At 38.5% G+C, this 26537-nt stretch overlaps 1 protein-coding gene across 5 annotated transcripts in view; it reads left to right on the forward strand.

Moving 5' to 3' along the window:
• csk (C-terminal Src kinase) overlaps positions 1-26349 on the forward strand; it is a 106341-nt gene extending 79992 nt beyond the window's left edge. For all 5 annotated transcript variants that reach the window (XM_052042668.1, XM_052042670.1, XM_052042667.1 and 2 more), the window contains 9 exons: positions 7827-8046; positions 14045-14138; positions 14367-14432; positions 15233-15332; positions 15949-16039; positions 17782-17855; positions 19001-19196; positions 21114-21200; positions 25145-26349. In XM_052042668.1, the coding sequence (XP_051898628.1) occupies positions 7827-8046; positions 14045-14138; positions 14367-14432; positions 15233-15332; positions 15949-16039; positions 17782-17855; positions 19001-19196; positions 21114-21200; positions 25145-25327 (1111 nt within the window). In that variant the 3' untranslated portion in view covers positions 25328-26349. The remainder of the gene's footprint in view (positions 1-7826; positions 8047-14044; positions 14139-14366; positions 14433-15232; positions 15333-15948; positions 16040-17781; positions 17856-19000; positions 19197-21113; positions 21201-25144) is intronic.
• The last annotated feature ends 188 nt before the right edge of the window (positions 26350-26537 follow it).

The following is a 26537-nucleotide window of genomic DNA, read 5'->3' on the forward strand; positions in this document are numbered from 1 at the left end:
ACCAGTATACTGGGAAGAATAATAAAAAATTTGCTATATTTTTAGAACTAGTATCTAATCTCCTGCCTCTGTTAAAATACCAGCTAGTACCAGTAAACAAACCTTCAATTTGTACATTACATGAATGAGCAGATACTTGTTAGCTTTAAGAACAACTACTAATTTCCTTCCCGATTGAGCATAACTCATCAAAATGGATTCCTATTTAAAAGTCTAGATGCAGAATAATGGACGAACTGCTTTCAAAGGCTTAGAATTTGTAGGCTGCTCAGTAACTACAAAGCTTTGGTACACTTGAGGTTTAGCGATAAGGGTTTCTTGTAGCCAGACCAAGTGATGAAATCTTGAAGGAAAAGCAAATTGTGACCTATCATGGAAAATTTTCTAAACTGACTGGTTCAGATGTGTACTGATACTTTTGTTCAGACTATCTATTATTCTTCCTTGTCAAAAGGGCAGCTGGAATTGACTTTGGGGAACAGATTGCTATCAATTTTAGTCAGCTGGTTCTTAAGAAATGCAATTTTACCCTTCAGCTGAAAAATATACCATATAGCTTAATTACTAGACTGCAGCACCAGAAAAAATTGTCATTATAGCTCTTCTGAGTGAAATGTTTCAATTGATTTTCTGAAATTTGACAATGTAGACCTTTAGTTTGAAGGAGAAAAAAAATCCTGGATTCATGTGCTATGTAAATTGATATTGTATCCAAAAGACCTATCTACTTGATCTAATGATTTTTAAGTATAAGGATACAGTCTTTTGGGGGAGGTGCAGTTGGCTATATTCTGTTAGGTCTATTATATTTCAGTTTCAAAAATAAATATTCAACTTGGTTACAATTTCAGGTACATTGTTTAAGGTACTGTGACCTTTATTGAAAGGAACACCTTAATGGATGTCTTAGTAAAGGAAAATGAGGGTCAATTTAAATTTCCCAACTTAGCATAGAGCTCAGACATTGAATACAGCTTAAAGACTTGTATTTGAGGGCAAAAGACCCCTTTAAAATCTTCATTTAGGAACATAGAAAAACTACAGCACAATTCAGGCCCTTCGGCCCACAAAGCTGTGCCGAACATGTCCCTACTCTAGACATTACTAGGCTTACCCATAGCCCTCTATTTTACTCAGCTCCATGTACCTATCTAATAGTCTCTTGAAAGACCCTATCGTATCTGCCTCCACCACCGTTTCTGGCAGCCCATTCCACACACTCACCACTCTGAGTAAAAAAACTTACCCCTGACATCTCCTCGATATCTACTCCCCAGCACTTTAAACCTATGTCCTCTTGTGGCCACCATTTCAGCCCTGGGGAAAAATCTCTGACTATCTACCCAATCAATACCTCTCATCATCTGATACACCTCTATCAGGTCCCTCCTCATCCTCCATCTCTCCAAGGAGAAAAGGCCGAGTTCCCTCAGCCTGCTTTCATAAGGTATGCTCTGCATTCCAGGCAGCATCCTTGTAAATCTCCTCTGTACCCTCTCTATGGCTTCCACATCTTTCCTGTAGTGAGGCGACCAGAACTGAGCACACTACTCCAAGTGGGGTCTGACCAGGATTAAAAGCAAGATTAAATTGTTCTTGGTTGCAATGGTTGCTAATCTACTGATGTTGTTAACAGTAGATGCTTTGGTGTTGAGTCTGTGCATCTACACTGGCCAGAATAATATTGTAGTCCTTGAAACTTGCAGGACAGCTTTCAGAGAGGGCACAAGAGATTGCAGATGCTGGAATCTGGAGCAATAAACAAGAAGTTGGAGGGACTCAGTGGTTCAGCATCTGTGAAGGGAAGTGGATGGTTAACATTTCAGGTGGAGACCCTTCATCTGGACTGAAGGGTCTTGACCCGAAACATCGACTGTCCATTTCCCTCCAGAGAAGCTGCCTGAACTGCTGAGTTCCTCCAGCACCCTGTTTGTTGCTGAAGTGGATTCTGCTCCTGCACTAAATCTAAAGGAAAAGTCTTCATAGGTATAACCTTCCGTCCCTGTGTATAAAGAATTTTGAACAATTATGGTGGGAGTACCTGATGTTCAGAAGGTGGAAATATTTGACTTGTAAAGAGGGTGGTCATGTGAAGGGCTGAGATGATGGCTAGAAGGCGATAGGGAATCGGTGGCAAAAATAAAGTTTATGGCAGAGTCTGAAAATTATGTATTTTACCCTTCCAGCAGTTAGCCAGAGTAAATTGTATCCTTCAATATTTTGGATGTTGGGGAAATAATCTGATTTTAGAAAGCTAGTGGAAGTATCTGACTAGATAGTGAAGAGGCAAGATCTGAGTTTGTCAACATAAATATGGAAGTTGCTCCCAAGGGGGGGATAAGGTGTTGCTGAAGGACAATATGGATGAAGGGGGATGTGATCATTTGAACTGCTAAAGTAATGCAGAGGTGACTGAAAACCAATGATTAAAATTTGCCCACCATTATATAGGTAAGAGGGTAGTTGCAAATGAGCTAAATATTGGAGAACTGATACGATTGTTGATCAATTGTGCTGAGATTAGGATATGGGACCAAGGGTCAGATAGGAAGTGGGATAGAGAACTGAAGTTCAGAGTCGTACTTATGGATTGAGCGATTGTTCAACAAAGCAGTCACCCAATCTGCATGTTGTTTTCTCTACAATGGAGAAACTATATTGAGCTCTGTAGCCACTTTTCAACTGTTTCATGTTTGGAGGAGATACAATTAGAGATTTGAATGTGAAGTTGTGGAGGGGGGAGATGTGAATATGGGGAGAGGGGTTCCAATACGTTAGACAGGAAAGGGAGATGGGTGTAAATTTTAAGTTTGTTTAAAACACCAATGTAAACATTCAATGAGGTGGGGAATAATGGTTAGGAAAAGGAAGGTACCGAACCAGCAGGAATGATTTGCTTGTACAGCTACAGATTTGGTGCTCTCAATGGTTTTCTTTTTGAGAAATCAAATGCAAATTGGCTAACTGTTTCCCAAAATGTTTGTGAATGAACTTGAATTCTCTATCCCACTCTGATGTCTTTGGACTAATACATGATTCTAAGGAGCTCAGTGTATTCTAGAGGAACAGCATTTCATAAAGCCATGTAGTATAGAAGCAGGTCATTTGGCCCACCACATCTGTGCTGACCAGTGGGCACCCATCCTTATTAAACCCATCTTCCTGCACTTGGCCTGTGGCTTTCTATGCCTAGACTATTTAAATGCTTGTCTGGATGCTTCTTAAATGCTCTCAGCATCTTTCTTTTTCAATCTTTTTATTTGTTTTCAAATTAATACAGATTAGTATATCAATGATTATACATGTAATACAAAGAGATCAGGAGAACAATCATGACATGGATAATCATAAAGAACAATAAAGTATAAAAAAAAATCTGTAGATCCAACGATCTGTGAATGAATATAATATAAGAGAAAAAGATTTATTATAAAATATAAAAGAGAGAAAGAAAAAAATCCCAAAACAATAAGAAAAATTATAAACAATATATCAAACCAAACTAAGCTAAAGAAAGAAAATTCAAAACAAGACAGAAAAAAAAACTGGACTAAAATTTCTCAATAGAAACAGAGCAATATTATGTCGTCAACACCGTTCCTCTAAATTGAAAGGTTATTATAAGGGAATCTACATCATGTGAAAATATTGAATAAATGAACTCCAAACTTCCTCAAATTTAAGCAAAGGACCAACTGTACCACTCCTAATTTTTTCCAAGTTTAAACATGATATAGTTTGAGAGAACCATTGAAAAGTAGTAGGGAGTATTGGATCCTTCCATTTAAGCAAAATGGTTCGTTTGGCCATTAATGTAACAAAGGCAATCATACGGTTAGCGGAAGCAGATAAATGGCCAGATTCTATCCTTGGTAAACCAAAAATTGCAGTGATAGGATGAGGTTGTAAATCAATCTTCAATACATTTGAAATAATGTTAAAAATATCTTTCCAATATTTTTCCAAAAGAGGACAGGACCAAAACATATGTGTCAAAGAAGCCACATTTGATTTACATCTGTCACATATAAGATTTATATGTTAATAAAAACGAGCTAGCTTATCTTTCGACATATGGGTCCTGTGAACTACCTTAAACTGTATCAAAGAATGTCTGGCACACATTGAAGATGTATTAACTAAATGAAGAATTTTCTTCCAAGTCTCTGTAGGTATAGATGTAAGGAGTTCACATTCCCATTCATTCTTAATTTTGTCCAGTGGTTCTGAATGAATTTTCATAATTAAATCATAAATTATTGCTATCAAGCCCTTCTGACAAGGATTAAAACCAAAAATTTCTTCCGTAATTTCAGTTTTGTAAGGTGTGGGAAAAGAGGGTATAGTAGCTTTTAAAAAATTTCTAATTTGCAAATATCGAAAAAAGTATGATCTAGGCAAATTGTATTTGTTAGACAATTGTTCAAAAGATGAAAAACAGTTATCAATGAATAAATCACGACAACATACTATTCCCTTCCTTTTCCATATGGAAAAAGCTGAGTCAATGCTGGATGGATGAAAGAAAAAATTAGATTGAATGGGACTTGATAGATTAAATTTATTCAATCCAAAAAATTTACGAAATTGAAACCATATTCGTATTGTATGTTTAACAGTTGGGTTAATCATATGTTTACTTAATTTGGTAAGTGCAAAAGGGAGTGGAGCTCCTAAAATAGAAACTAATGAAAATTCAAGTACTGATTGGGACTTGGTGTACCCATCTGGGGCGTTGAATTACATCTGAATCTTATATCCAAAAAAATTAAATATCTAATATTGATTGCCCAATAATATAATCCAAAGTTAGGCAAGGCCATACCACCGTCCTTTTTTAGTTTTTGTAAATATTTCTTACTTAGCCTTGGGTTTTTATTCTGCCAGCATCTCTGCTTCCACTACATTTTTAGGCAGTGCATTCCAGATACTCACCACTCTGGGTGGGAAAAGGTCCTCAATCTCCTGCTCTAAATCTGCATTCTCTAGTTTTATTCATCTCCTATGGGGAATTTATTTCCACTTGACAAACTTGAGGCTTGAACATTGATTTCAATGATTGCAGATGGTCAGGACAGGGGCTCCCCGGGTTACAAATGACTGACTTGACTTGTGGCAATCCAACTTTACGCAAATTTCCCCCGTTTTTTTTAAGCTAATAATAATGTTTCATTAATGACTGGATACAATATATTAGTCCATTAGTTCAATTATGAGTTGTTAAGGTGATTATTGAATGAATGGTTTTGACTTTTGGAGAAATCAGCTGATGGACAGTTCCCAGGAACAGAAACCTTGTGTAACCCCGGAACCACCCTGTAGTCCAATATTCCAGCATTCAGTTTTCCCCCCACATTTCTGATTTTTCATTTGCTTTTTTTCTTCAGACATTCCTTTACCAACCTCCATCACCGGTACAAGTCATTCAATCTCTAATAGTTGCCACCTGATCACAGACTTCTCCCTTTGTTCTCTCCGCTCCCCATCCCCTTTGCAAGTTGTTTCATTTTTAACTTGTTCCTGGTCAGGTGAAGGTTCATTGACCTGAAACGTTAACTGTTTCTCACTGAGTAGCTGCTGCCTGGTGGGCTGAGTATTTCTAGTATTTTGTGTTGCTCTGCAAGTAGAATTTGTTAACAATTGACAAGCAGAGTGATCCAAAAGGGAGTAGGGCGCTAGCTAGAAGTGGAGTGGAGATGGAATGTGTAGTTTGTATGATGGACGCTATTTGTTTGCCACTGCATTGAAAGTTATACATCTTCATTATATTATTGAATCAATTGGTCTATTGACAATTTAGTGACATTGAGTGTTGCAGAAAAATTGTGTACTCTTAAGTACTTTGGGTACTGTTCATTCCTCCTGTGGAAGTTGTTCAGCCTTAATCCCAATTTATTTTTGTATCAAAATATTTTGTATTCTTGATTCTTCTATGAATTCCATTGAAAATCGAATTGCAGATTTGTGGCATGGTTGTCTTGAAAAGCACAGCAAAATTCTAACGCATTAATAAAATCAGTCATGATATTTTACCCCATCTAAAAAAGGACAATAGTAGATTGTTATTTAGCTAATTCACTTGAATTACAGGAAGTAAAAAATTGGGAAATAGTGTTGCACATTTAAAATGGAAATAAAATTAAAATGCTGGAAATACTCCGGTTAGGCAGCATCTATGGAAAGTGAAGCGGTTAACATTTTGGGTCAAAGATAATAGCTAGGGAAAATAGCTGGTTTTAAGTTACACTGGAGGAAAGGATGGATAAAATAAAATGAATCACTATAATTGGGTGAGGCCAAGGTTGCCATGGGGATAAGATGTAGATGAAGTCATCTGGTTGTTGAACGAGAACAATTAGAGAACACAGACAAAGCAAGGTGAAATCTGTGAAATGCACAGCTGTGAAATAGTCATAGTGATACAACATTGGGAACGAGCCCTTTGGCTCAACTTGTCCATGCTGACAGTGGTGCCCACCAAGCTTGTCCCTTTTGCCCATATCACTGTAAACCCCCTCCTATCCATGTATTTATTTAAATGCTGTTGTTGTACCTGCCTCAACCACTTTCTCTGGCAGCTCGTTCCATATACGCACCACCCTCTGCATGAAGAAGTTGCTCTTCTGGTTTCTTTAAAATCTTGCACTCCTCACCTTCAAACCTATGCCCTCCTAGTTTTTAGTTCCCCTTCCCTGGGGAAAAAGACTCTGTGCATTCACCCTATGGCCCTCATGATTTTATACACCTTTCCATGGTTACCCCTCAATCTCCTATGCTTCAAGGGATAAAGTCCAAGTCTGCTCAACCTCTCCCTATAACTCAGGCCCTCGAGTCCATGTAAATCTTCTCTGCACTCTTTTCAGTTTAATAATACCTTTCCTATAATAGGGCAACCAAAACTGTGCACAGTACTCCAAGTGTAGTCTCAACAATGTCTTGTACAGCACAACATAACATTCAAACTCCTAAACTCAATGCCCTAACTGATGAAGGCCAGTGTGCCAAACGCCACCTTCATATAGTATAGAGAAAAACTGAACTAAAATTGCAGATGGATGACCTGCAGCAGAACTAGCCAGTTCTGATACAGATGGGTACCAACTCATCTGAGATTGTTCAACTCGCTAGTAATTGTTTGAAACTAGCTTGCCTCAAGGATAAATAAATGGAACAATTCAAATAGCCGTCTTTAAGGTGTAACTTCAAATTTAAGTGTGTTGTCGGGTGACTATTGCAAGCTGGGTTCTAGTGAGTAAAAGAAATTTGTTGGCAGTGTTTCTTTACTTCTCAAGGATATGATCATGCAAGGGCACTGTGGTTTTAAATTTAAATAAAACGGGCAGACATGAGTCATTTAGCCCAATGAGATGGCTGATCTGTGCCCCAACTTCATTTACGTGCCTTCCCCCCCATTTTCTTTAACAACTTTTGAACAAGGATCTAATTGTATTGAACAATTGACCCACCATTAATTTCTGTTTGTGGAAATTCCAAACTACCCCGCCCTCTGGTGTGGAATCATTTCCTCATTTAATTACCGAAAAGCCTGAGTTTGATTTTTAGATTGTACCCCTTTGTACAAATAGTTTCTCCATCTTCCCTATTATTTCCCCTTGATTTCTTGAAAGATTTAATTAATTCTCCCATTAACCCCTCAAATCCATTGAAAGCCATTCTTTTGTGAAAAATCTTGTAATTTAACCCTTTGAAACCAGATACCGTTAAGGCAAATCTACACTGTACTCCAAGACTGATGTGGCCTTCTCTTTTTGATTGTATTTTCTTTTGCCTGCTCTATTGTAACGGTGCATTTTGATGTTTTGCAGCTGGTTTCATGGAAAAATTACTCGTGAGCAAGCTGAGCGGCTACTGTATCCTCCTGTAGATGGTTTATTTTTGGTACGGGAAAGTACCAACTATCCTGGAGATTACACACTGTGTGTGAGTTGTAGTGGGAAGGTGGAACATTACCGAATCATTTATTCCTCCAGTAAACTCAGCATCGATGAAGAAGCCTATTTTGACAACCTGATGCAATTGGTAGAGGTTAGTTTGATTTTAATAACTTAATTTTTTATTTTAAGACAGTATTTTGAAAGCCCAATATGCTGCTTCAAATAATTACACAATTTTTCAACCCTCTGTTATTGGTGTATTGATTTTCCTGTGTAACTTTAAAAATTTGTGTAGTATCTAATTTTTCAAAATTAATATTCAAAATGTCTGTTGAAGCAGAATAAGAACAGAATTGCAAAGACTTTTCTAGTTTGCAGTTAATGGTTTTCCATCTCGTTTGTATGAGACTTGTATTTGCAGATTTGAGGTCCACTGAGCAACTTTTTTCTCTCCTCTTAACCAGTTCTCAAACAAATTGTCTGGTATTGATCACAGGTACATTGTGCTGGTGGTTTAAAACCTGCATGGAGGGATTTCTTCCATATGTGGTTAAAACCAGGTTATTTTCCAATTTTGCTGTTGTGCCATTATTCTCTGTAAGTGTAAGGTGCAGAAATAATGAGCAACATTTTTAAATTTAGCATCTACTGAATTTGGTACTTAAAATCCTCAACTGTTTATTCTCGCAATGTACCAGCTTAAGTGCTTGTTAATTAAAGAAAAGGAACTGATCATAACCTCCTAAATTGTTTTCTTTTGGTCACTGGGTCACTTTTGGATTTGTTCCATAACATCTGGGGGGTTGATTGAATTATGGATTTGGTGCCAAGTCCCTTTCCTGTATTTGGTGTCCAACTTTAAATAGATAGTCAGTCATCTGATAGTGTACTAGTTCTTCAGCGGCTTCAACCGACATGTTTGGATGTGAGCTCCATGTGTAAAATCTTGTTCTGAGTCTTATAGTTAAGCGGGTGAACAAAATGCCCAGTTATATCCTGAGTGAAAGGCTCTTGAGATTTTACCTGAACTATGAGGCATGTTTTCTCATACCAAGAATCGTATTCAAGGTTGTTTATGGAGTAACCCTCAAAGTTGTCTTCCTCTGGCATATGTGAAGTCGATAGAAACTTGGCATTGGCCATACACTCTAAATTCTTGATAGTTGCTGACTGCTTTCAAGTGACATTGTATGGAGTTTGTGAAGCTGGAAGCCTAGCAGAAGGCAAATCATGCCAAGCTGTTTGCTCTTGGTGTAGGTCCTGAGAACATCTGTAGGCTCCCATCCTTCAGAAGCCATTGACACCAGCTTCTAATTATTTATTATAATGTTAGAACGAAAACATTATCTGTACCCGAGGTCTGGAATGTCAGTTATGTTGGTACATAATGTTACTAGATGTTTACCTAACAACAATCTATCATCTATCCAGCTGTTAGACAAGGCCCTAAGGGGCCTTGACAGGGTAGATGTTGAGATGCTTTCCACTAGTGGGAGAGTCACTAACAAGGGGGCATAGTTGAAACATAAAGGACCAGTATTTAAAACTGAGGTGCATAGAAATTTCCTATTACCTCTCCTATCAGATTCCATTGTCTTCAATCCTTTGTCACTTCCACCTATCATCTCCCAGCTTCTGATGCCATTCCCACCCCCACCTGGATCCACCTATCACCTGCCAGCTCTTGTTCTACTCTTTCCTTCCACCTCTTTATACTGGCTTCATCTTTCAGTCCAGATGAAAGATCTCAACCTGAAATGTCGACTGTCCATTTCTCTCCATGGGTGCTGCCTGACCTGCTGAGTTCCTCCAGTGCTTTGTGTGTTGCTTTTGTAAAACTATTCACTGGCTGTTAAATGTCACAAGAGAAGGTGGTAATGGTGGTCAGGGGGCATTCATTTCAGTTCTTGGCCATTGCTGACAGTTCTTCAGCAAGCTTCAGCTGCTTTATCTGTGATAAAGTTAGAAGTGGTATGCTCGCTGTGTGTTATTCAATTCTCTTTGCAATGACTCAAATGATGAAGCAGTCCATACCTGCATCCTGCAAGACCTGGATGACGATCAGGCATAGGCTGCTGAGTGGCAAGTAACATTGTGCCACATGAATCCAATTGTCTCTCCGTGACATTGAACATCATCCATTGCCGTTAACACCTTTGATCAGAAATTTAACAGATCTAGCAACTGACTCCAGGGTGGGCATAGGCTGGGTATCCTGTGGCAGGTGACTCACCACCCGACTCCTCAAAAGGATTTCCACCATGTACAATAATATGGCTGTTGTATGATGGAATAGTGTCCATTCCTAGATGAGTACTGCCTCAAATTTCCATTGGTTGTGTGAAGTTTTCGTAGTGCATACAAACTAAAATGTACTGTATTTACACACCAAAGATACTTTAGTACATCCCAAACCTGCCACATCATCTTGAGAAGAACGAGCAGCAGGTGGAATCATACTAACTGTATATCTTGTACATGGAAATACTATTACTAATCCTTTTGTGTTTGGGTCTAAATTGGAACTCTCTATCCAACAGCAGTATGGGGTAATATCGCAGGAAATTTGCAATGGCTAAAAAAGATATCTTCCCATTATCTTCAGTTAGGGATAGGCAGAAAATGCTGGCCTTGCCAACAGGGTGCTCGTACTGTAACTTAGTAAAAACAACTGCGTCGTCTTCAGCTGGGAACCTGAAACAAAACAGAAAATACTTGATGTACAGATGCTGCCTGACCTGCTTAGCATTTCAAACATTTTCCAAGACCTGTTTTTCCATATAGAAAGATTTTTGGATCTCAAGAATCCTCAGTTAAGTTGCGTTTTCAAACACCATCTCTTGTATTGCTACCCAACACCTTGTGTAGAACCATATAGTGCTGAGTGGAACATGTCCTGTCTGATTCAATAACAGGTAAATGACTACAAGAAAAATTCAAACAAACTCTATTTCAGTTTTAAACTAAATTGGGTTATGTTTCTTAATAATTTACCAGTTGCAGACTCTGGGAACTAGACTGTTCGTTTATTCATGAGGTTGATTTTGCATTTTATTCCAAGAGAGAAAATGCTTTCTGTAGGTGTGTAATTAGTGAAGCTGAAGAATCAATGTGCGTGTGTGTATTGGGGGGGGGTGGAGGGTGGTTGGAATTGAATAAAACATAGGCTGAACAGTTTTAATCAATATTAGCTATCGAGTTTGTAGTAGTTCTGAAGAGCAATGAAAATTCCCCAACCCCACCCCATCCTTGCTCCATATCTATGGTATTTATCCAGTTTTGAAAGCTACTTTTAGAGGCTTTGTTATCAGGTGGTACCATTGAGTAAGAAGAGTCTGCATTCCTAAATATCTGTCTTTCTATGTCAAGAGATGGCTGAAGCAACATTATAAATAGGGCAGGCAGCCAACTTAGTTTTCTTAACAGTACTGCAATCATTTCACACCTGCCTTTTAGACAATTCAGCTTTTACTTGTATCACTAATACAAAAATGTGTGAAAGCAAAAGCAGAATTTATGATACATTTTGGCATTTTCTCAAATTGTATGTGTTAAGGCATATCACTGTCTCTTGTCTTCCCTCTCTCTTTCCTTCCTTAAAAACCCTTTTTAAAACAATAGCAGTTTTTCCTGAAAGCTTGAAAGAAATCCAATCAGCAGCATACTGACAGTTGTAAAAGTGGAAAAATGTATCTAGGTGGTGGGATTACACCTGCAGAATTGCAGGATTTCTTTCTGCCAGTGATGCATGTAAATCCCATGGGCCACATTTGGCCGGAGGGATGTTGATGTTGGCCTCCTTCAGTGAGAAGCAGAGTCGGCAGATACTTCCCCCACCCCCACTGCAGCAAGTTCTGAAAGCTAATTTCCTATCAACAACACCCTGTACAGCATTGAGCCTTCCTGCTGTAAATGGCAAGTGCCATCCCCAGAGGTGTTTTCTCAGCTCCAAGTTTAACTGATTATTAAACCGTGAAAGTTTACAATTTTTTGAGTAACTGACATTCATAATATAACATACAAAATGAATATTAAAACTTTGTACTATTGAATGCATCTTAAAGTAATTAAAATTAGAATGCTTAAAACTGCATTTAATTTAACTTGATTCAAAAATATATAAATTACTTAATTTATCTATCTCCCTCAGTCATTTCTCTCCATTGAAATGGGGGTGCTGAACTTGTGCCAGGTCAGCCTAACATTCAATAGGGGAAATTTTTCAGCATAGAGCTCTTATAGGACTCTGAGGAGTCCACTGTTGGAGTAGTGAGACAAGGACCTCTCAGGAAGTCCTGGAATTTTGCCTTTGTATAAGTGGCCTTCAGAAGTGATTTGCATTGTCAAACCTGCCCTCCCCACAAAGTGTCACTGCCTTGTCCTTTCTATCCATTCTGAGTAGTTGGTTATTTTTCTATGGGACACCTCAGTGGTAATTCAGGATGTCAGCAGAGGTGATTAGTACTAAAGCTTTTGTGTTGCAGCTCCACAGATGTCTTGGTTTCATCTGAAGATATTGTAAAAGAATCAGTATTTTTTTGAGCAAGCAAATTTCCAAAGTTGGGCAATGGTTCTTCTGCTGATCAGAACAACTTTCAGAATGTAAGCACTCTGCAACTTCCAAAGCAGAAGTGCAAATGTTGAAGAACACAGCTTTAAATCTCCATGGTTTAATCAGTGTTTAATTGTGTATGAAATGCTAATATATCCCATATTAGTAAAGATATTAAAATAGTAAAGATTTTGCCAGACTTAAATGTTCTGAGCGTTTTGGAGGTAATTTCACAGGTTTTAAATTTAAAAATAACTTCTCTTAAATATTGAAGTAGAATTTCATTTCCATTTATTCTCAAATCAAATGATTTATATTCAACAAAATAAAAGACTTTTTAGAAAGGTTGCAGTTTCCTTCACACAGAATAACTGGTATGAATCATTCACTGAAATCAGGATGTTGTCTATACAGTTAGAGGAAATGATAATTTCTTTGAGTGAATCGAACTGCATGCCAGTTCTTGTAAAAGATCTTTGTGATACTGACCTTGGTTTCTGCATTGAAGACTTCAGATTTACAGTATCTCCACATTTTATCTGAAATGCTGAGGGAGGGGGGAGTTACTGATTTGAGAGAGAAGTCAGTCAAGTTTATTGTCATGTGCACAAGTACATGTACACACAGGTGCAATGAAAAACACTTGCAGCGGCATCACAGGCATATAGCATATAAGCAGCATTCACAAGAAAAATATGAACTGTACACAATTCTTACAAGAAAGGACACAATTAGAATGGAAAAAAAAAGTCCATTTTGGTGCAAAGTGATCAAAGTGGTCAGTAATTACGGTTGTGCTGGCTGGTTCAAGAATCAGGCTCTGTATCTCCTGTCTGGTAGCTGTGAGAAGATGACATGGCACGGATAGTGGGGACTTCTGGATGTTGCTGCCTTGAGGCAGTGCCTGACGTAGACCAGAATTAGATTTATTGTCACTGACTTGTATGACGTGAAATTTGTTGTTTTGCAGCAGCAGTACAGTGCAAAGATTCACAAATCTATAAATTACAAAAATAGTGCAAAAATAAAACAAATAATGAGGTAGTGTTCATGGATCTTTCAGAAATCTGATGGCAGAGGGGAAGATGATGTTCCTGAATACTTGAGTGTGGGTCTTCATGCTCCTGTACCACCTCCCTGATGGGAGTAACAAGAAGAGAGCATGTCCTGTCTGGTGAGCGTCCCTCATGATGGATGCCACCTTCTTAAGTCACTACCTCTTGAGGATGTCCTTGATGGTGGAGAGGGTTGTGCCTGTGATGAAGCTGGCTGAGTCTACAACCCTCTGCAGCTTGTGTTCCTGCACATTCGAATTGCCATACCAGACCATGATGCAACCAGGCAGGATACATCCAACAGTACATGTTCGGTGACATGCTGAACCTTTTTAACCTCCTTGGAAAGTACAGATACCAGCACACCTTTCTTGTGATTGCATCTATGTGCAGGGCCCTGGACAAAGCAACTATCCACTGCATGTTGCCTGCTGAGGAAAAGTGCAGCCTGGGCAGCAGGTTGGCTGCAGGGAATCTGTGTCCCAAGCAGTGCTAACACTCTTATTTTAAACTGTTTATTATTTGTTTCCTTCTGTTATTAGCATTACACCATGGATGCTGATGGGTTGTGTACACGTCTCATCACTCCCAAACTCATGGAAGGGACAGTGGCTGCACAAGATGAATTTTCTCGAAGTGAGTGGAAAAATTCAAGCCTCAGTCGTTTTGTCTCAATGTTCAAAGACATGGTCTTTTTGAATCAGAATCCTCCTGTTTTGGATGAAAGCTATCAACTTGCTTTAAATATGTAGATGCATAGCAAATCTGCAAAAAAAAATTTGTCTATAAATGGCTGCCTGTTTATGGTTCTTGGCGATTTGTATCGGGTCCCCGTTCATTTTAAATTTAACTTTTGTTTTGTAGGTGGGTGGGCACTAAATATGAAAGAGCTCAAATTATTACAGACAATAGGAAAAGGAGAATTTGGAGGCAAGTACTATCCATTAAAAGTTTATGCTGTATAACTATATCGTGCCACGTTAGTGTATTTCATTTGTAACTGCTATGTACTTTGAAAGTTTGCATCGCCTTGATAACTAATGAAAAAAAAATTGCCAGCTGTCATTTTGTTGAAGGTGATCATTTAAAGACTGCTCTCACTATCCGTTTTTCTTGATGTTCCTTGCCAGCAGCAAGGCCAGAATTCAAATAGGTGTTGCTTAGTGTATACATAAACACTTGCATGTATATATTGCTGTCCATTATCAAGATGAGAGATTTAAGTATCTTGAGAGAATCTGACAGCTTTCCATTTAGCATGTTGTCTCTCAAGCACCAATGAGATGAGTGGTGTTTGGTTATTGAGGAAGTGTTATCAACCTGAACAACAGAAGTACTTCCCCCTCCACTTCTTCAAATGTTATCTTGAGATCTTTTGACCACTGGACAAGACAGATGAGGCTTCAGTTTAAAAGAACATACTGAAGATCCTGTCTCCTCTGTGTTAGACTACCTTAGATCTCTATTGGAGCTTGACAATTTGCCTCTGCCCTCAATTGATGATTCAGGCGTGGCTCGTGTCCATCGTTGGCCAACCACAGTCCCAAATCTCTCAATATACAGTGCCCTTGCCAGGCGTCACTGTCTGTGCTGCTTGTTTCTTTCCTGTCTTTGCCAGTCTCTTCATTGAGGTCCCACCATAGTGTTTTGTTTTTAAAATGGTCAACTCTGCTTGCTAGTTCTGTTACATGTAGTTCTTCTCGTTTTAACTAAACTTTGCTTATCTGTAGATGTGATGTTGGGTGAATATAGAGGAAACAAAGTTGCAGTCAAATGCATTAAACATGATGCAACTGCACAAGCATTTGTTGCTGAAGCATCTGTAATGACGTAAGTTTTACCATTTAATCCTGTGCGGTCTAGCTGCATTCAAGTAGTCTGTAGTTTTAAACTTCAGAAGTTTAAAGTCTTGATGTATGATTTTTAAATAGAAGTAGATTTTGGCATTAAATTTTGTCCTATATAACGTATTTGTCAAAATACTTGTTAGCAATCCATTAGATTGTGCAGAGAATATCGCACATTTCAGCTTGCATTATCATAGGGAAGATGCAGGGATGGGAGGGATAAATTCTCACTTTTGTGGTTAACTGCCTTTTAATAAATTCGTTTTCACTCAACTGGTTCAATATCAATGAGTTATTGTTTAACACTTCTAGGAATATCTGTAATTTGTACAATATTCAAAACGGCTTAGTATCAAAACATGTATGACTGGTTTGTAGTAGGAATTGAGTGAGATCCTGAGGGTTAGCAGCTCAATTTGTGTTCAGACTTTTTATTTCTTCCAGTAACTGCTGCATTTTGAGTGTTGTCCGCATTAAACAATCAAAATATCAGCAGAAGTTTTTTAGCAGTCCAGTACTTGATTTTTAAAAATCTTGATTGCTGTCTTTTAGTCTTTAATGTAAAGGCAAACACCAAACTAACTTTTCTGTTAACGCAGGCAACTCCGCCATAAAAACTTAGTTCAACTTCTGGGTGTCATTGTGGAAGAAAGTGGCTCACTGTACATTGTAACGGAGTACATGGCAAAAGTAAGTATTTGATTACTGGATGGATGAAGGGCTGACAGTGATCACTGTGGTTAATATGTAGTTTGTGATCTTAGATTACTGCAGTAATGTGGGATGTACTTGTGTCCTTCAAGGCCTGGGATGTACTTGTGTCCTTCAAGGCCTTGAATGTACATGTGGATGGAATAAATGTTTTCTGATTCAGGGTTAGTGTTAAGATGGAAAGTGCATCACCGTTCAAGCTTAGATGAGGTAGATGAGCAAAAGAACGTGGGGTTGGAAGGTTGAGTGCAAGGTGGATAAAGGTACCTAAAACTATTTTCTCAAGCTGAAGATGGAAACTGAGCAGATATAAACCTGGAAGCAATCCATTTGTCTATGAATTTGTTTTCACAAAATTCCTGAATTAGAGGAAGTGATCTGTTGGGGCTTCTACCCAGTACTTGGTACCAAAGGACTCACGACATGTGATATCGTCCAAATAGTTGTTAATCTACATTGTTGAAATGAGTCTGTTATGTGCAAATTGTATTGTCTTTTCCCCTTTGCGATCTCCCCTTAAAGTTACTGGGCTTACTTTATTCCCCAACACTTGCACACTTGGTTTTAAAACTTCTGAACTTTTAAAGGTTTGTTCAAATTACTTGTCAAGATGTTTTCAGAAGTCGCTCAAAGAATTATTTACCAAGGATCTGCTTTTGTACAATGGAGAAGTACATGTTTCACTTCTTGTGAAACCAGGTCAAAATACTATTGTCTTTGTGGTAACACTTTTTTTGAACGATCAGCCTTTTGTATTGATGCACCCTTTTTCCCTGATGTTACAACAGTTCTTCAATTGACGGAACTGTATTTTATGACGTCAATAACTTTACCAGCAAATATTTGCCAACTGCAGCATTTCAAATGCTGAAATGGGTTATTGTTTGCACACCAAAATAAATAGCTTTTACAACAAATATGAACTCTTGGAATATAGCATACATAAGAGGGTTAATGCTTTTGTTCTCTTACTCTTTTTCAGAGTGACTTAAGTGCTCAGAGTAAGAGGTTATTTGCCTGTCCAAATAAGCATTAGTGACCTCTGCCATGATTAGCTGTTTTTATGATCTTTCCAGCAAGTTCATTGCTTTGCTTTGATCTTGCTGTACACAGAATGGTTGCCACAAGTTTGCCTAGTTACTGGGGAGGAATACAGGGGCTTGGACCATTATCCAGGGGCATGAGTTTGAATCCCACCACAGTAGATGGGTTGATTAAATTCAAACAATTAACTAAATACTGAGTTAATGTGCTATTATCAGTGACGATGACAGGGACTGTCGAATTGTCATTACAAATGTGAATAACTGATGCCTTTCAGCAAAGGAAATCTGCTAGCTTGCCTATTTGTTCTCTCCAATCTGGTTCTCTCAACTTTCTCCTCAGTCCATAGTCAATGAGGGGTGGGCATTCATAACAGTGTCCGTATGAAAGAATTTTAAAAGTTGCCTCTGAAATCCAGCGAACAGATGTGTGGGGAGAAAATGACTGAAGTAGCTTTGGATCGAACACGAGGATACTTTCAGACAAGCAAAAATAATTCCTAGAAACTTGTTTACTTAACAAATTGATTGCATTACGCCTCTTAGTTCAATGCTCTCCAACTGTGTTCTCCTTAGTAACAGGCCCAGCAGGAGCAAATCCCAGTCTTGAGCTTTGAAATTTTCAAAGTAAAGGCAATTATACTCGTGTCTTAAAGAATGAATTTTTTTTATTGCTAGGGCAGTTTGGTGGATTACCTGAGATCAAGAGGAAGATCTGTTCTTGGTGGAGATAGTTTACTAAAGTTTTCCATGTGAGTATTATAATTCAGGTGGCTCAGTTTGCAATTTGCATACAAATTTAGGAATAAAAGCAAACTTCTGGGAAGGTTACGACACATCAAGCAGCAACTGAAAAAGGGGAAAGTAAAGGGTTGGGGTAATTCACAGCTGATACAGCTGTTCCATACTTAGATTTTCAGCTCTTGCAGATTTCTGTTTAAATGCAACTTTTTTCCATTGCTGCTATGGACGAGGGGTATGCCTTTCCCTTGTTCAATTGGAATCAGCAGATAAGCAGGGTAGCACCAAAAATAACTTTGTTTATAGGGTAGACTATTTTTAAGTATCAGCTATAATGTTGTTGTGTAGTTGGCAACTTTGACAGCAGATTGTAGAACCTTGCTTGTCTGCCTTTATCCCTGATTTATTTTTTTTAATTAACTCAGAGTGACAGTTGCAGCCACAGAATTGTAGTCAGTATTTTAAACATTTGTCTTGAATAGCAATGTGTGCTCAATATCCTGTCGGGGGGGAGAAAATTGGCAACTTATCATAACTGCAAATGTTAACAATTCAGTGTTATCGTCACAATGTTTTTGTGTATTTGTGGTAAAGTCAACACAAATAAATCTACCTAGAGCAATGAGGGATTGCCTTGTAGATCTCAAACTGTCAGACTCCAATTTGGAAACCTGGTGATAAATCTCAAATTTCTGTGTGCAGTCAATATAGGGCAAATGAATGGTACTGATAAGCAGGTTTTAAAACAAGTTTGCTTTTTGTCACAAAGTGAATACATTTCTTAAGATACGAGTAGCAAACAAGGATTGTTACAGGATTAGTATGCACATGGCAACTGGGAAATAGTATTACTAATAGTGACTATGGAAGTACAGACTAATTAAAATGCACTAAGTTCATTACTGTCCTTTTGGGGAATCAAGTTGGCCATCCTTGCCAAAATGCCGAGATGTGCTTCTAAGTCCACCACTGTGGTTAACTTAACTAACCCCTGGCTTAGCAAGCTCCTGGGTTTGGGGGTGGTCTGTAATACTTGCTTAGCCGGTGATGTTGTGAACAAAATGTTGCAAAAGCCCCTTTGCCTCTCAAAACTTAAAATTTTCATCATAAATGTCATGTTAAATGTCAAAAGTTCTTTTTCTCTTTTCTGGTTTAGTAATGTCTGTGAAGCAATGGAATACCTGGAAGCAAATAATTTTGTACATAGAGATTTAGCCGCACGCAATGTTTTGGTCTCTGAGGATAACATAGCTAAAGTTAGTGATTTTGGTCTTACAAAAGAAGCTTCATCTACACAAGACACTGGGAAGTTGCCAGTGAAATGGACTGCACCTGAAGCTCTTAAAGAAAAGGTAAAAACAAATGTACAATTTTATAATATAGCTTTCTTGGTTTGTGTCCTAACTGTCCTTGGGACATCTTAAAGTTATACCTCTAAAATGGCTAAAATGATGTAACTGTGCTTGGAGATGAGCTTCAGTTCCTGAATCACTTGGGCAATGTTCCTTGGAAAGGAGTACTTTCCAACTTTGCTTATTTCTAAGAAATATATATGGTGGTTGAGCAATGCAGTGTATTGGTGCACAAGAGGAAACTAGTTGGTTTCCTTTACCAAGTCCTGCTATTTGTATGGAGAAGAGGCTTTGTTTCATGTTTCCTGGGTTTTAAGCAAAGCTGCTGGTGACATTAAAATGATAAAATATGCACGCACGTGCACGTGGGGGAGGGAGGGGGCAGAGGGACAGAGTTCAGTCTGGTCATAAGTGAGATAGTATTGCACTGACCTAAGGAAAAAATGTTCTTTTAGTTCCATTTGGTCTGAAGCTACAATACTGGATTTGTTTTGCTATTCCATGCTGGTTTTTTAGGATATTCAACATTTGAAAAGTCTATAATTACCCCTTGAGTCTAACATCCACATGTGGTAGAATTGCAGGTTCATGTAGCCTCCCTTAGCTTCAAAGCACTTTCACAAAATAGCAGCAATAAAACAGTATTTCTAGCTATGGAGTTATCTCAGAGGTAATGAATTGAAAGCTTGGGCATGTGTGCAGTTATTTGTCTTTGGCTGAAATTTGGAACAGATGTTAGACTTTCTCTTGTACAGCACCTTTAACAGAGCAAAATGCTCTGTTCACTGCTGGGATGTTCCCAAGCAATTTGAAACTAAGCTGCATTGTGTAATAATGAGCAAGTGACTCCCAGCTTGGTTGGGCGACATCTTGTATGAGGAAGATATTGGGTAAGCTTTGAAGAAATTCAGGGCTATGGCACAAATGCCAATGGTGCATTGATGGGGCTAAATTTTGGGTGAGGGGAGTTATCTTGGAGGCTTGTCAAGCTGCAGGAGTTGGCGTGAATGGGCAGGGTGAACATGGGCAAGAATTTTACAATCGATCCATTACTTAATTTGTCGAGCACAGTGTTATGGATGAACACCACCATAATCTTTGTTTCTGTACAGTCCCTAAGATTTATGAAATAATGGGGGGGTGGGGGGGAAGAAACAGCAAAAAGAAAAAAAATCCAAACTAATTCAGTTGGCAAGTATGCACCCTTGTATGTTTGAGGTCCTGGAGTCATACAGCATGAAAACATGGCTTTCAGCCCACTGATTCCACACTGGCCATCAAGCACCCATTTACACTAACCCTGCATTAATCCTGTTTTATTTCCCCACAGATTCCCACCAACTTCCCCTAGATTCCACCACACACCTACTCAAAAGTCAGTTTCAGTGGCTAATTAACCTTTTAGCCCTCGCGTTTTTTGCATGTGGGAGAACTCCCACATGGTCACTTGGAGAACATGCAAACTCCACACAGTATCAGTGGTCTGGACTGAACCCAGGTCACTACCACTGAGGCAGCAGCACTACAAGCTGTGCCACTGTGCGCCCACATTGCATAGCTTATCAGAAGAGGTCATGGACCCCTCTTCAGGCAGGCATGGTGGTGTAGTGGTTAACTGGGTTCAAGTCCCGCTACAGTCTGTAAGGAGTTTGTACGGTCTCCCCGTGTCTGCGTGGGCTTCCTCTGGGTGCTCTGGTTTCCTCCCACATTCCAAAGACATACGGGTTAGGAAGTTGTGGACATGCTATGTTGGCGTCAGAAGCGTGGTGACACTTGTGGGCTGCCCCCAGAACACTCTATGGAAAAGATGCATTTCACTGTGTGTTTCGATGTACATGTGACTAAAGATATCTTAACCTGATGTACAAACACTAAAAACCAAAATGTGTGAAAATGATGCATTTTACTTTATTGCAGAATTTTTCTACTAAATCAGATGTTTGGAGTTTTGGGATTCTTCTATGGGAAATTTACTCTTTTGGGCGAGTGCCTTATCCCAGAATGGTAGGTAAAATAATTTACTACTTTTCAACGTAAAAAGGAAGGTGTGCATATGTGTAGTTTTAAAAGTGGACTTCGGGGAACAAAAGAGCAAATAGATTTAAGTATTGCAAGTTATAAGTACAGCCAGCAACTTAATTCATCTGTAATTACTTATAATTGATAATTCATCTAATTTACTTGTAAAATTCTTTTGTGGCGTTAAATATTTTTGAAGATAACGAATTGAATTCAAGTATAATGTCAAAAGTATTACCTTGAGTGAAACAGCATGCTGTATATATGATCCAGAAATCCCACTTGGGCACTCGCCTACAATTGTTTTCTAAGCCAGGTGAATCGAGGATTTATTCTGGCTGAGTTCAACTGTTGTCTCTATTTGAGTGATCAGATCTGATGCTGCAGAAGGTGGCAACAGCTGAAATCTGCATTAGGTCTTGCACTCCTTTGCTGGATGTCTGGCGCATGTTGTCTTGTGATAAATTGGGCCAGTCAGGGTTCATTCAGATAAACATTCATTTGTTTTTCAGCCAAATGAAGCTTTTATCATAATTCTGCTTGAAATTGTACCTGTTGTTTTGTTCAGGCTGTATGCATTAGTTGTCAGATGAAAATAACTGAGTGATAATGGTGAGAAAGTAATGCCAGACATATCAAAACTGATCAAAATGCAATGATATTTGAGAGAAACAAGACTACAGATGCTGGAATCTGGATGAAAAACATGATGCTAGAGGAACTTAGCAGGCCAGGCAGCATCCTTGGAGAAAAGCAGGCACATTGGTGTTCCTTCTCTCCACCCCTCCCCATGGCTCTTATGAATTGTATTGTTAGCATTCCAAGTAACCTGTACCGGCATCAAGGCTTTCAATTGCTGATGTGTGTCACCATCGGTAACCATGCTATTTGAATTATTTGGGGAAGGGGTGGAAGGAAATGTGCACTCATGTCACTGATATAAGGGGAAGTAGCAACTTGCTGCCATGCATCCGGTACAAAGGGAAAATTAACACACGTTCGCAAACTCCCTTTTGAGTATACTGAAGTTCCTCTGCAGAAATACCACTTGAACTGTCAAAGGTGGTTGCAAATAGCACTTTCCTGATTTCCTCTTGTGAAATGTTTGTTTCTGGGTTCCTATCACAATTGACAGCCTTTATAATTCCCATGGCTTGCAGTTGACTGCCTTTCGGCAGGGGTGTAGCCACATGTTTACATTCCTGGCATACTCTATTACTCATGCAGTCACGTCTCCAGATAGCTCAGTAGGAGATTACTGCAGCTAAACCTGGCCCTGTGGTCATCCCAATCCACATCTGCAATTACCAGCAGATGTCACTGTCACTGCGTCACATCCTATTCACTGTACTGGAGCTGTTTTTGGTGTGAGATGTGCACATTTAGATATTGGGACCTGTTGGTGATGCTTTTATTCAGTAACTGACTAAAGAGTTGACAGCAAGGTCAGCATATCACAGGGATACAGTAAGTGCCTTATTCTTTATCCTATAGAACATTCTGATTCTGGTAAAATATTTGCATTTACACAAACTCAGCATTTGGGAAAACTAATTGAACTAGTTCTTAAGCATTTCCTAGATGGATTTGTGTTTTAGATAGAAATCGATCATGGTAGTTAAAATGTTTAGCATGTGATATTATACATGCAAAGATGCGACTTGTTGCCTTTTGCATATATTTTCCAAAAAACAGTTGGAGTGGACTAAAGAGCCCAGTAAGTCCACTCCACCATTCATAAAATCAAAGCTGGGCGCATTTATTTTTGTGATAAGAAATTTGTGAATCTTGGCTGAATGGAATCAGTGTCTCAACATCCATGACGTAGGAATAGAGAAGTCTTCTAAAAAAAATTATAACTCTTAGTAAAGAAGTTTTCTACTTAATGAAATCCTAAATGCTCATCCCTTGAGATTTCGCATCCTGGTTCTTTGTTCTCCCTTTCAGAATCCAGTGATTTGGTGAAACAATTAACTTTGTTTTGATGTGAATGGATTGCAGGAACATTTGGTAATTTGCATTGGGAATTTATTTTTGCTTGTGAATCAGTTATTAATGAGTCATTGATTGTCCTTGCAAAATGGAAGAGTTTTTTTTTCCATCGTGTCTCTTGCACTGAGACAAATACCAATGTTAGATTCGTACAGCAAGGAAGCAGGTCCTTGAGCCCATCGAGTCCACACCAGCCAAGAGTCCATTTACACTAAATCCAATTTTTATTCTCTCTACATTCCCATCAATTCCCACTAGATTCTATCACACATCTACACACCAGGGGCAGTTTGCACTAGCCAGTTACCTGTCAGCACTAGTTTGAGATGTGGAAGAAACCAGAACACCTGGTGGAAACCCCCACAGTCCCAGAGAGAACGTGTAAACTTAACACGGCACTGGAAGTCAGGATTGGGACCAGGTTATGAGCTGTGAGGCAGCAGCTCTGTTATTGGCACCACTGTGCTTCCTCCTTCCCTGCTGGGGCTTCTCCATTTGACATGATCAGCTCCCAATAATTGAAAGGGAAGATTCCATCAAAATTGCCCTTGGAAAGGTCAAAGGAACTAGTGTTTGTACAATTCCTTTCTGCTTAAAACTTCAGTATCCCCAAGGACAATTGATTCGTTTTGAAACCTGGTCAGGTCAACTGAAGGACAAGACTGTGGTTTCATATCTTCATGTTGAAGGATGGAGATAGTGTGCCTTCTGGCGGGAAGGAAAATCAATACTCTCCATAACCTTGAAATGTATATCTGCCTTGATAGTTAAATAGCTTGGCACAATATGTATTTGAAATTAGCAATTTATAATTTTGAGGCATTTGCTGTTATCTTTTCATTTATCAGGCCAACTATTACTGGAGGTGCAGCAGCAAACTGTTTGTTCGCACCTTATGTTTGCATTGACAACTTGCATTTTTAAAATAATGTAGGGAATAGTGGAAATGAATAGAAAAGCTGAAGTGAATTTCAGATAGAGATGGGGTGAATGCACGGCTGTGGAGGAAAGTGACAAAACAGCCAAAAAAAATTGCACCTATTTGAAGGTTCGTTTCTTTCCATTCATAGTAATTTCCTTAACCTTGAAGTGCATATCTGCCGTGAATTACTGAAATCCAGCATGTTATAACTTACCACTTACATTTAAAAAAAATTCTTCCTTGTATTTAAGAGTGTAGTTTAATAGGCTTTGTGACAAAAATGAACAGTTTCAATCATTATTAATCCCCTCTAGCTATAAGTTGTGCAATTTTAAGTAACTTTAAAATACAATGTACAGATCAATATTCCAATTGTATTACCATAAAACGTGTTCTATGAGTTGGAAGAATATTTATTCAAAATACTTCTTAGTGTTTAAAGAAAAACAGTTTAATCTTTTAGAGCCTTTTCAAAGGCCTGAAAATTAAGTCAATTAGTGGAAGGTCATTACTGGTGTGTAGGTTGAACTGCCTTGTGATCAATTTTACGTGCAGAGCTAGCTTTCACACTGTTGTATTTTACTGAGCATAATTTCTGCATAAAATTTCTTTTTCACTGATTTTATGTAAAATGTATTGGCACAACTAGGTATAAAGTACATCACATTTTTGGATGGATAAATTTGTACAAATGAAGTTTTCTAGTCCAAACTCCAAACAATGTAACCTTTCGGTGTTCAGTGTCACAAAACATTGGTTAGTGAGAAATTCATTTTCTGTTCAAACTTCAGACTGAACTTGGCCCTTTCCAATCTTGATTGCTTGTCATTTGCTTGTGCTTTGGATTTTGTATAGAAATCCCCTCAGTTTGTGGTGAGAAACATGGTAAATTCATGAAGCTGATTTGGTGTGTGACAGCTGGTTGTGGAATAGTAGATGTCCTTGACTTTGAAGTGGAGAAGTCTGATGGGTACTTGTGGTCTGATCCATAATGATTTTTTTATTACTCCCTTAGCCTCTGAAAGACGTGGTTCCTCGTGTGGAGAAAGGTTACAAAATGGACCCACCTGATGGGTGCTCACCTGCTGTTTACGAGTTGATGAAACTGTGCTGGGAACTAGACCCTGGTCGAAGACCTACCTTCAAGCAGTTGAAAGCTAAGTTGCTGGAAATCAGAACTAAGGAAATGCATCTGTGACAGATCCAGAATGCCATGGAACTTTTTTTTAGAAAAACTGCTCAATATTGAACCAAGAGTGCTGAGACTTTTACGAAGCAAACAAAATGAACTCCTCATATCATGGCCTTGTGTTTCATCCTCCCTCTCTATCCCCAAGTTGTGTACTGCGGCAGCACAATATCCCCTTATCCCCATTTAAAAAGCATGCTTACACATCTTTGTCAGGACCTTCAGTCATTGTGGTCTTTGTTTTGTGCCAAGTGCCTCCAGCCAAAAGACGGTGCTTATCTGCTTATCTATACTCTGCAACGTTCATTCTACCAAAATTTGAGTCAAAATGAGATCTAGTGATGAGATATTTCTCTTAACCAACATAACACAGTTTTGTGTTTTTTGCTTTCCCATCTAAATTTGCTTAGCCAGATTTTTTTAAAAATACTTGTAGTTTTTATAAAAGAAAAATGGGTTTTCAATTTTATGTTCTGTAACGCTCCACTGATTTGAAGTAAACTCATTGCATGTAGTGTGGGAGGTATTCATTTCTGTCAGTGCGTTACACTCGTTTTAGCTGCCAAGACTGAGATTAAAATAATGAAATAAACCATTCCATATGACCATTTCTTAATGGCTGTTACGTTTTAATTTAGGTTTATGAACTTGGAAGAATAAATTTTCCTGCTGTCTTTGTCTTAACCTATTGTAGTCTCCTTGGATTTCAACTAAGAGGGTACTGGAATGGCTTTATTGGACTCCACTTTGCTCTGGTGTTGCCTGTCTTACAGACAGCTGTTAACAGGTGCTGAACTATAACCAGAAATTAAATTAATGTTTTATTCCAAAAGTTTTATTCCAGCCTTGTTTGTATATGGCAGAATTACAGATTTTTGATTCTTCACCTGTAGACAGTCAGTGATGCTTGTGGCTGACGAGGTACATTTGCAACATGAGATATGTGAAATAAAGGTAGTTAATTGCACAGCTGCATTGGAGATGTCACAAGTGATTTATGTTCATCTGTTAATAAATAAAGCACAAGCTGATGGAAAAAACAACCAGATAAAATGTTCATTTGGATGACGGAAGTGGGTTCTGCGGTGTCAGATCATTTGATGATTTGACCAATAGTATTGTAATATAGTCAAATGAAAAATCAGCCTGTGCCATAATCTTGAAAGCAATATTACTTTGGCATGGTTAATTTTTTTATTTGAGGTATGCGCGACAATTT

The sequence above is a fragment of the Pristis pectinata genome, chromosome 32 (genome assembly GCF_009764475.1).
Source record: "Pristis pectinata isolate sPriPec2 chromosome 32, sPriPec2.1.pri, whole genome shotgun sequence".
NCBI classification, from domain to species: Eukaryota; Metazoa; Chordata; class Chondrichthyes; order Rhinopristiformes; family Pristidae; genus Pristis; species Pristis pectinata.